At 43.0% G+C, this 10,527-nt stretch overlaps 1 protein-coding gene across 1 annotated transcript; it reads left to right on the top strand.

Annotated features, from left to right (window-relative positions):
* Window positions 1–212: 212 nt before the first annotated feature.
* Areg (amphiregulin) lies at window positions 213–9,470 on the top strand. The gene is made up of 6 exons (NM_017123.2): window positions 213–451; window positions 1,402–1,620; window positions 4,017–4,221; window positions 4,854–5,009; window positions 7,308–7,413; window positions 9,247–9,470. Exons 1-5 carry the CDS (start codon window positions 391–393, stop codon window positions 7,396–7,398), a joined length of 732 nt encoding a protein of 243 aa, NP_058819.1. The 5' UTR covers window positions 213–390; the 3' UTR covers window positions 7,399–7,413; window positions 9,247–9,470.
* The last annotated feature ends 1,057 nt before the right edge of the window (window positions 9,471–10,527 follow it).

The following is a 10,527-nucleotide window of genomic DNA, read 5'->3' as shown; positions in this document are numbered from 1 at the left end:
AACACAACACGAGTGGGAAACTTTCCCTCCGCGTTAACAGGTAACAGGGCTCGATCCCCACTTCCTCCCGGATCAGCTGAGTTTTGGGGTAATAACCTCCCGCCTCCACCCAGGAGAGGCGTGACGTCACGGGCGGTGGTTCCCGCGGGTCTATAAAGTGCTCACCGCACCCTCCGCCAAGTTCGCTCTGCTCCTTCCTGACTCGCGGCCGCTGCCCTGTCATTTTGAGCCGAGCCCTAGGCGCTGGCAGCTCCAGCCTCCTGGAGCCCGGCGGGGCTGGGCTTCCCCGCGCCGGTGCTCGCCCGTTGCTTCGCGGTTCCGCTGTTCCGGCCGCCGGGAGCCGCTGTCGTGTTGCCGCAGAGACCCCGACGCCGCCGGGCCGCGGAACCAATGAGAACTCCGTCGCTTTCGCTGGCGCTCTCAGTGCTGTCGCTGCTGGTCTTAGGCTCAGGTGAGCACCCCGTGCCTGCAGCAGCCTCCAGGGTTGTCGCTCCTTGAATGCTGCTGCCTCTTGATGCCCCCAAATTTATCTGACCGGGGAACGGATTCCCTTAGCTCGCACCCCTGAAACCGCTCACGCTAGAAGGGCAGACCCGAGTGAGTCTCTAGCATGACCCAAGGACCAGCTGATGGAGACCTAAGAGGTCATTTTGGTCCTCCCTTTCCCTTGATAACTGAGGAAATCCAGGTCCAGGCAGGTGAAGTAATTTCCACAAAGGTAGTTAATCCTGGAGGATTTGAAGGAGGGTTCTTTGCCTTCTGTTTCCATTCCTCCGCCTAGTGATTTTATTTTTACCTTCCTAAAGCACCGCTGGCAACGCTGTTTTGATATTAAAAACAAAAATCAAAATGAAATCAAGGGCTGGAACTCAGGACTCCCCAAAGGGTTTGCGGGGTGCTGAACTTTTTCTCTATGTGGTAATAATAATAATAATGTCTTTACACTGAAAACCCTGTCACTGTTGGCACTGCTTTTCGCATCTCAGGCACAGATTCCACCGCTGTAAACAAGCGTTAAAATGTATCAGTACCCGCTACAACCAGGCAGGAAAGCTTTGGAACAATCGCACCCAAGTTAGACCTGAAGGGAGAGGTACTTACTGGCAGGACTTATTAAATTGTGGACATTATGTAGGCTAACTGTGGAAAAGAAAACCCAGATAAAAGAAACTCTGTAATTGGGCAGCTGAGTTTGCTTCTTGGCTGACTGTGAAGTTGCTTTTACGAGTGACTCAGTCGAGGGAAAACAAAACAAAACAAAACAAAACAAAACAAAAAACCAAACACCCAATAGCACACAGGCAGTAGCTGCTTTAATATGAGGAGACACACGTCTACACAGCAGGGGTCCCTTAGTGAGCCAAAAGCACCAGACTCATCTTCTTCTCTCCGCCCCTGCAGGCCATTATGCAGCTGGGTTGGAACTCAATGGCACCAGCTCTGGGAAAGGAGAACCGTCCTCTGGGGACCACAGTGCTGGTGGACTTGTGGTTTCTGAGGTCTCTACCATAAGCGAAATGCCTTCTGGCAGTGAACTCTCCACAGGGGACTATGACTACTCGGAGGAGTATGATAACGAACCACAAATATCCGGCTATATTGTGGACGACTCAGTCAGAGGTGAGTGGAGGACACTAGGAAAGTGTTGTCTGGGAGATGTGGTTTTTTACCTCAGCAAAGTGGCTTCAGAAGGAAGGCGGCTAGGCTTTCCTAAGGGATTTGAAGGCAGGCGTGGCTGCTGCACATCCTCTGAAGAGCTATGTGGAGGTTGCACCCTGTAGGTCCAAGACATTCATGAAGATCTCCTGTTGCATGCTTGATGTTTGCAACTCTGGGAAGTAAGCAGAACGGCGCTCATTTTACACACTAACTGAAGCTCAGGGAGGTTGTGCGCTCCCCGGGAGCAAGCAGCTGAGTCAGAATCAGAACCCCAGTCTGCTTGATTCCGGGGACTAGCATCTTTCCCAGTATGCCACATGACCTCCATTCTGGAAGCATCGGTTAGTCATTGACCATTCCTGAGGCCCTTGTGCCTCAGCAGGTGCGTCCCCTCCTCCACACTGCCTGTCTTCAAATAACTGCACAACTAACTAACTAACTAACTAACTAATAACTGCATAACTAACACAAATAAGGGAACAGAAAGAATAAGGACGGAACTCTAGGGATGTTAAAGATGTATGTGTGTATTGTATTTTTAGCTAAACTACTGATCCTGTTTTCTTTTTCCTTTTGCTCTTATTAGACAGATTTTATTTTTTTTAAAAGAAAAAATAACCTTTCTTTCAAATGAGAGGGATAGACTCACTATCCTCGTTTTACTTTGCCGTTTGGGGCGGAGAAGAGGCCATTGATAAGTCAGATCTAAGCATCTACCTTGGAGGCAGGGCAAGGTGATTTCAGAGTTCCTTAAGGTCCCTAAAACTTTCCTAGCAGCTTTCCTGACTCCTCCTCCTCCTCCTCCTCCACCGGAGTTTCCCAGAGCTGAGGAGGAATGAGGGACAAGGACTGAAACAGGGTAACTCGGGGGAGGGGTACACTTCAGTGAGCAGTCTACGCCAGTGCCGGGCTCCTCAATTATCTTGTTCATTTTTGCTTAGTTTTTGTTTTTAATGTTTCAATATTTGTAATAGGACAGGGGAATAGGTCGGACCAGGAGGGCATCCACCAGCTTGTTAAAGACGTGTTACATTATTAACAGTTCTGGAGGCCAACTTCTGGAGCAGGCAGGCGGCTGCTACTGAGAATTGCAGTGAAGTGTGTACAGCCGAGACTGTTGGTTGCTCTCCTTTAAAAGGCTGTTTGCTTGAATACCCAGGGGTGTGTTGTCTGCTGCAACCCTTCAGCACAGTGACTATTATTTGGCTTGGACTTCTAATCTACCTGATAAAGTGTAGCGATAATGCGTTTAAGACAATTCTCCCAGAGGGCTTCCTCTCACTTGCACTTTATAATGATCAAAAGAAAGTTTCTGTATAAACAATGCATGGCTACCTATTTAACATTCCTTCTAATTTAACTTTTGTTAATTCACTTAAAGTAAACCCCTAGAACATTCCTAATATTTATCATTTTCTTAAGACAGGGAGGCTCTGTCTTCGACACCCCCATGAGCCTTCCATTAGTATGTCTCTCCTGTTCTGTGTGACTTGATGGGTGCTTGTAAAATCTTTGGGACTAGTGGTGTTTTCTCTTCCTGCTGTTCTCTGTTTGCTAAATACTTCGTCACACACTCCTAGTCCAGGATCAGCACAACAAAATGCACCTTCCCCTGCCCCTTTTTCGTGTAATTAGCCACTCCTTTCATAGTCCAAAGACTCCAGATCTGATAAATTGAGGTGACAATCCATCTGAGGCATCAGGACCAAAATTTCTACGCCATTTTAAATAGATCGAACATGACACTGAGCCCACCCCCAGAGGTATCTGTTGTTATTATTATTTTTTATAATAAATATTTTCCAGCTTACTCCACCCTCATGCAGTGCCCGCTAACTCCCAACCTAAGACAGTGAGCCTGAAACCTGTGTAGGCGAGGAAAATCAGATTTGCCTCACACCACATCTCAACGGCATTGTCCTTCTTCGAGGGACAATCATGGAATGGAAAAACACACAAACAAAACAGGCTTAAACGTGTCAGCACTGTGGGTTCCAGCCGCTTCTCCTAGGGTGTGTTTTCATCTGCATCTAACTGTATTGACCTCTATATCATGTGAGATACAGAACATCTAACACGGGCTTACATAGGTAAAAGATCTCAAGTGGCCTGCAACATAGATTACTACGTACTGCCTGACAGAGACACTCCTTGCAGGTTTATCGTGTGTGTGTGTGTGTGTGTGTGTGTGTGTGTGTGTGTGTGTGTGTGTGTGTGTTGCTTTAAATAACGAGGCCAGAGTAGTTCTTGGTGCTGTGATTTCTATGTCTCGGGTATCCCAAATCATTTAGAAGATGAGAGGAGAATCTTGACAGTAACCGCGTCCTTAACTTGTCGAACTTCTTTTTTTCCTCCAGTTGAACAGGTGATTAAGCCTAAGGAAAACAAGACAGAAGGAGAAAAGTCTTCAGAAAAACCCAAAAGAAAGAAAAAGGGAGGCAAAGGCGGAAAAGGCAGAAGAAACAGGAAGAAGAAAAAGAATCCGTGTGCCGCCAAGTTTCAGAACTTCTGCATTCATGGTGAATGCAGATACATCGAGAACCTGGAGGTGGTGACCTGCCAGTAAGTTTATTTCCTACACCATACCCAAAAGACCCATCTGTAGAAAACAAGTGACTTTTCTGGCGTGTAAACCCAGGGCTCCATGAGCCAACATTATGTTTGTACAGCCAATTAAAATGTAAACACTTAAATCTGGAAAAAAAGATTCTTATCTTGAACGCTGTCACAAATAGTGTAAACAGGCGATAGCTTTTTTGACTACTGGCACAAAAATCATTTTATTATATATAATATACGTATGTACAGATACATACATGTACCTGTATGTATATTTTAAGTCTCAGAAAAAAGCCCTTAAAGTATTTATCACACAACTTTTTTTTGTTGTTCTAATGTCCCTAAACCCACTAAAATGAAACTAAGTGACGGGGGGATGTGTTAACCAAGACACTGGCATCGAAGTCATCAGTTGGTCCTAAAAGAACAAGAAGAATGAGTCACGGTGTCTTCTGGGAATACACTCCCAAACCAATCGCAACTTGTTCTTAAAGACCTTTAGCTAGAATGCATTCCATGCCTCATGACATCACAGAATGGACCACGGCATGGCCTTCCTATGCTAAATTAGGTAGTAAGTTTGATACACAGAGAACCGTTTCAACAATTGTATTTCTGAAATGTGATTGTTACAGTTGTCATCAGGATTACTTTGGCGAACGGTGTGGAGAAAAAACCATGAAGACTCAGAAGAAGGATGACAGCGACCTATCCAAGATCGCGTTAGCAGCCATAATTGTCTTTGTCTCCGCCGTAAGCGTCGCAGCTATTGGCATCATTACCGCCGTCCTGTAAGTACAGCACAACCTAAGATCTGAACCCTTCCCAGTATTCCTATCAGTCTCTACTGTATAATTCACATGAGTTATTTTGTGTCATGTGACCCATGAGCCGAATAGAATCAAAATCTGCATTATTATTGTTGAAATGATATATACAGCCATCTTTCAGAATTAGAATGCTTTTAGCTTAAAAATTGATAGTTCGATCACCTATTATATTTTTGGGTGGTGGTTATTTCGGACACACAGAAAGCCCTAGTGTCATCTGGGAATATTTTAAAATGGAAACATAAAGCTTCTGAGAAGCTAACTAGGGTCACATTAAACCTCACGGTATCAAATATACTTCTTCAGCATAAAAGAAAAGCAAATCCCAAAGGTTTCCAAGTCAGTAGCCGAGGAAAGACTTGTGTCTTCTCCCGGTACATGGACAAATTCTGGCTTGTAATTCCGTGGCATGAAACTCACCAGCTTACCGTTTGGACCTATTTTTGTCCTTCTCGGGTCGAATAGTGTGGGAATGCACTGAGAAACAGAGTGAGACATTTCCTCTCAATGGCATGGCGTAGGCAGCAATGACAAACTCTGTTACTGTGGTCCTCCCACAGCATCTTCCCTGGGTAACAGCAGATCTCACACCTCGCTTCGGGACCGAAGAATGCCCACACTACACTGCTCTAGGTCACAGGCACTGATGGCTACATGAGGCTGGCATTGTCTGTCAGACAGAAGCCATTGGATAGGGGAAGCTGGAGGAGGGCCCACATGGCTCTAGGATGACTCACTGCTACTAGGGTTTGGCAGAAGCAGTGCATTCATTATTCTAATTTTAGGTCTTGGTAAATTACTTTAACAACTGGATTGTGTACACAATTCATCAGTGCCGTCCTTCAGGACGCGGGAGTTATCTCCTGTTGTTGTTTATTGTTACCTTGAATTCCAATCAGAGGGTGACAAAATGACACATAGAAGCTGTTCTGTTATGCACATGAAGTTAGACGTGCAGTTTAAATTTGCTTTGCACACCTGGAATCTCTTCTAGCGCCTCAAGCCAGCTATGCAGATGTACTTAGGAAAGGCAAAAGCCTCTATCAACTATTCTTATTTGACACAGAAAATGTGAGCTAAAGATGTTTTCCAGTGGAGGAGCTTGCTGTTTATTCAGCTTTCAATGCTCTAGTTCTCGGGGAGGATGTGGGATGACCATTGTTTTATGTAGGCATTCCGGTTTCTTTGTGGTGGTGCTGGGAATTGAACTCACAACTTCACACCTGTCTGTCAAGTACTCATTGGCTGAGTTACATCTTTAGCCGGTTTAACTTTTTGGGAGAGGATCCAAATTTCCCAAGCTCTCCCTTGCTGTCTTGGCCTCTTGACTAGCTGGGATTGGAGGCCTATGCTCCTAGGCCCAGCTCAATTCTCTCACTTTTGAGAAGTAATGTTTCCCCTGTTTTCTCTCAAATTCTTATTATATTAAAATATAATCAACACTAACCTTACCCCACAATTACTGAGTGCATTTTTTCATAATAGAAGTGGAGGGTTGGGGATTTAGCTCAGTGGTAGAGCGCTTGCCTAGGAAGCTCAAGGCCCTGGGTTCGGTCCCCAGCTCCGAAAAAAAGAACCAAAAAAAAAAAAAAAAAGAGTCTTGGGGCTGGGGATTTAGCTCAGTGGTAGAGCGCTTACCTAGGAAGCGCAAGGCCCTGGGTTCGGTCCCCAGCTCCGAAAAAAAAAGAACCAAAAAAAAAAAAAAAAAAAGAAGTGGATATTATTCTTTAAAGTTGACAAAGTTCTTTGGGATTTAATGGTGATTGTAATGGAGTCATAAATAAAATTAGAAGGAAACCTTTAGATTTCAAAATGCACAAAACACAAGTTGTTTTATAAACGGTTTTTAAACCCTCTAATAATTTAAAATCACTTAGTAGAAATTTAAATTCATTCATGTAAGTTCACTTGTGTATGAGGGGGTCCTTCTACCACACACTGCTACTTCTTATGCTCAGTTCTTGAGGAACAACCACAAAAGACGTTCCAGTTCCACACTGTGTGAACATTTCATTTCTAATATGTACTTACATTTTTCAGTGTTTAGAGGTGTGTTGATACAGTGGCAGCATCAGTGTCCTCCTGTAAAAGAATATTGGCAAGAGTTTGTGGTTAGGCTTAAGTTTTGGGTTAGTGTAACAAACCGACATACAGAGTTTGTTATAAGAAGTCGCAGGGGCAAAGTCCCCATGGTCATGAAAATCCCCATTGCGCAGGCGTGTAGGCCTTGCTAACAGTGGAATTCTGTGTTCTGCAAAGGCTTCGGAAACGATTCTTCAGGGAATATGAAGAAGCAGAAGAAAGAAGGAGGCTGCGGCAAGAAAACGGGACTGCACATGCCATAGCCTAGCTGATGGCAATTCAGGTTTGGCCTTTAAACTTCATCTCCCAGTTAGATACTATAATTTTGAAAACGAAAACAAAGCTCAAGGCAAAAGGAAGAATCCATTCTTAGTTTCGAGTGCACATGGATGGCTGTTTTAGGGAAATGTTATTCTTTGGGTAAGTTTTTTTTTTTTTTTTTTTATTAACTTGAGTATTTCTTATATACATTTCGAGTGTTATTCCCTTTTCTGGTTTCCGGGCAAACATCCCCCTAGCCCCTCCCCCTCCCCTTCTATATCGGTGTTCCCCTCCCCATCCTCCCCCCATTGCCGCCCTCCCCCCAACAATCACGTTCACTGGGGGTTCAGTCTTAGCAGGACCCAGGGCTTCCCCTTCCACTGGTGCTCTTACTAGGATATTCATTGCTACCTATGAGGTCAGAGTCCAGGGTCAGTCCATGTATTGTCTTTAGGTAGTGGCTTAGTCCCTGAAAGCTCTGGTTGCTTGGCATTGTTGTTCATAAGGGGTTTGGGTAAGTTTGACACCAGTCTTACTGAAGAATAGATGTGGGGAGTTCTAGTCCTGTTCTCAAAGAACATAATTCTTAATGGATGGAGGAGACAATAAGGCATCAAAGTGTTTAGGAAGGTAAAATAGGAGCAATAAGAAAGGGACTGGTGGGCTGGGCGGAAAACATTTCCAAAGTGGTGAATCAGTGGGACACTCTTAGGACCTGGAAAGGTCACAGACCCCAAATCGCCTTCTGAGCTAGGAAGAACTTAGGAAACCAGGAAAGTGATTATGAAGAAAGATTGGCAATAGTGAGAGGTGAACAGGTCATTTCAGAAACAGAAATGGCCCGTTTCCAGTGACTGTTGGGTAAGATAAGGTAGTAATAATGACAGGGTACGCTCACAGGGTGGAGGGCCAAAGTTAGCCTATTGCATGGAAACAAAATGGAAGTGAGACTAGAATTTAATTGTTCCTTTAAACGAAGGAGGGGGCACACATTTGAGAGTGGTTTGGTAAAAAGCTACAGTTGAATTTTTAAGTAGGAAATGCTAAGTTCTAGGTAAAAGGTCCAGAGTAACCAGGTAATGGAGACCCCCTCAAGGGGAAGAGGGCGCCAGGGAGACGGATACAGTGGAAATCAGCCCAGTCGAAAAAGTTCATACCCTCAGACACTTAGGAAAGAGGTGTCCCTAAGTCACTGATTTTTCTGCCTTCATCATAGCTAAGAGTTACTTGAGATTGTTAAAGACGATATTCCTATGCACACCCTGAGCATGCCAAATTGAAGCTTTATTTTTAATAAAAATTCCACATGGTTATAACTCATGAAACGGGCGACCATTCACACCAACTCTACACCCAGTATTCATTATACCTTTAAAAAAGTCATTATCTTCCTGTGCTTAAGCTAAGACGCAGTGCATGGGTAAGGGTGAAATAGGGTATTAATATGCTGTGTTGGCATGTGCTGGCTGCCTATTAACTGGTAGCTACTATTATTATAGTCCTGCTACTAATTATCCTAAATTAACTGTATATCATAAATACTGAGACACTTAATCTTATATTTTAATTAGATCTAACTGTTTATTTGGTTAGAAATATATATATATTTATATATTTATATAATATATATAAAAACTGCAGGTATGGGCATTTGTAGTTTCCTAAATAGATGTATTATTTAAAAAGAAATGAAAAATGGAATCAACCCAAAGTGGCAATTTTCTGTGAGAATATTTAGCTTGTCTTCTAGGACATCCAGAGAAAAAAGAAGTTGACAGAAATTCCTGTTCTTGGAAATTTTCTTAAATCCACGTTAGACTCGAACTTACCTCAGACACTTTTTTTCTCCTCACAGGATAACAGTCGAGTCACTGCCAAGCCACACCCACACCAGAAGTGACGAATCGGTCCTTCTTTCAGCGAAGGCTCCAGAAGTTCAGTTGTCACTTTTTGTGATAGTCTTATTTCTGTACATAAAGAAATGTGTGAAGATAAAATATTTTTTCACGTTGTAAATAATTTATTTAATATTTAAGTGTTATTTATTTTATAGCTCATTAAATGTTTTTTAAACAAAGAGATTGAGTTTGGATATCAGTTTTAAAGTCTCAATATGTTGGGGCACTTTTATCTTGATATTTGGTCAATCATTTAGAAAGGCTCCTTCCCCCTTCTTTACTGCTTTTTTTTTCTTTAAAAAAAAACCAAAAAAACAAAAAAACAAAAAACTTTCATCATTAAAAAAGGGTCTCATTGTAGAATTGTATCATTCTCCTTCTTATAGGAATGGGTGACTGTACCTGGCTTTACAAAGCTTTCTTCAGGGGAAAACTTTAGTCCTTCACTCTTCCCACAAGTGTTAGTAATTTTGATAATAGACATATTAAATTATGTAAGCATCTAACACACACACACACACACACACACACACACACACACACACTTGTCGTTCATTCTTCCAGTTCCTTGCTGTGATCAGCACAAAGAGACAAGAATGGCTTGAATAATAACAGTCATATTTCAGGAGAATCAGGAAGCATTTGCAGAAGAGACATTCTTTTCTAATACCGTGTATATTCATGAAATATCTAACACCCTTCTCTCTGTGCACTTGCTAGGGCTCTCTTACAGCATATATGCTTGTTTAGTGGATGTTACTGTACCTTAAAGCTGTTGGCCGCTGTCTAGTGCCTGCCTGGTAGACAAAATTATATACATATAAAATAAAAGAACCTTTACAATGGAGGGGGGAGACAGCTTGAGAAGAAGTAAGATGATCATAACAGCAGCAATCATATTGAGTCATGAGTAGAGAGTTGCCATGAACATCGATGCTTTATCTGTCTGATGTAACCAGAAAATCCTTGTCCGCTGATCCCAGAGCCATTGGTTCCTAGCTCAGCTACATATATCACCTAAAGAAGTTAAAAGTCCCAAGCTGCGAGCTGTCAGATAACTCCTCCCTCCCCAGGCTGCTGACTTGAATGGGCTGGAGTGAATTATGACGTCTGTATTTGTAAAAGTTTCTTACATATAGACATGTTATTACTTCAGTTGAACATCTTTGCCATACATTTTCCTCGGTCTTGTTCACTAACTATGTTCTACAGCTGGTTACAAACCACACTAGCCATGC

Source organism: Rattus norvegicus, chromosome 14 (assembly GCF_036323735.1).
Source record: "Rattus norvegicus strain BN/NHsdMcwi chromosome 14, GRCr8, whole genome shotgun sequence".
In the NCBI taxonomy this organism is placed as follows: Eukaryota; Metazoa; Chordata; class Mammalia; order Rodentia; family Muridae; genus Rattus; species Rattus norvegicus.
The sequence above is the reverse complement of the archived record's forward strand: the minus strand, read 5'-3'. Positions and strand labels throughout refer to the sequence as shown.

Coding starts and splice junctions, on each gene's coding strand:
- Areg (NM_017123.2), top strand. CDS start 391: ATGAGAACTCCGTCGCTTTCGCTGGCGCTCTCAGTGCTGTCGCTGCTG. Junction 452..1,401: donor GCTGCTGGTCTTAGGCTCAG/GTGAGCACCCCG, acceptor CCGCCCCTGCAG/GCCATTATGCAGCTGGGTTG. Junction 5,010..7,307: donor GGCATCATTACCGCCGTCCT/GTAAGTACAGCA, acceptor TGTTCTGCAAAG/GCTTCGGAAACGATTCTTCA.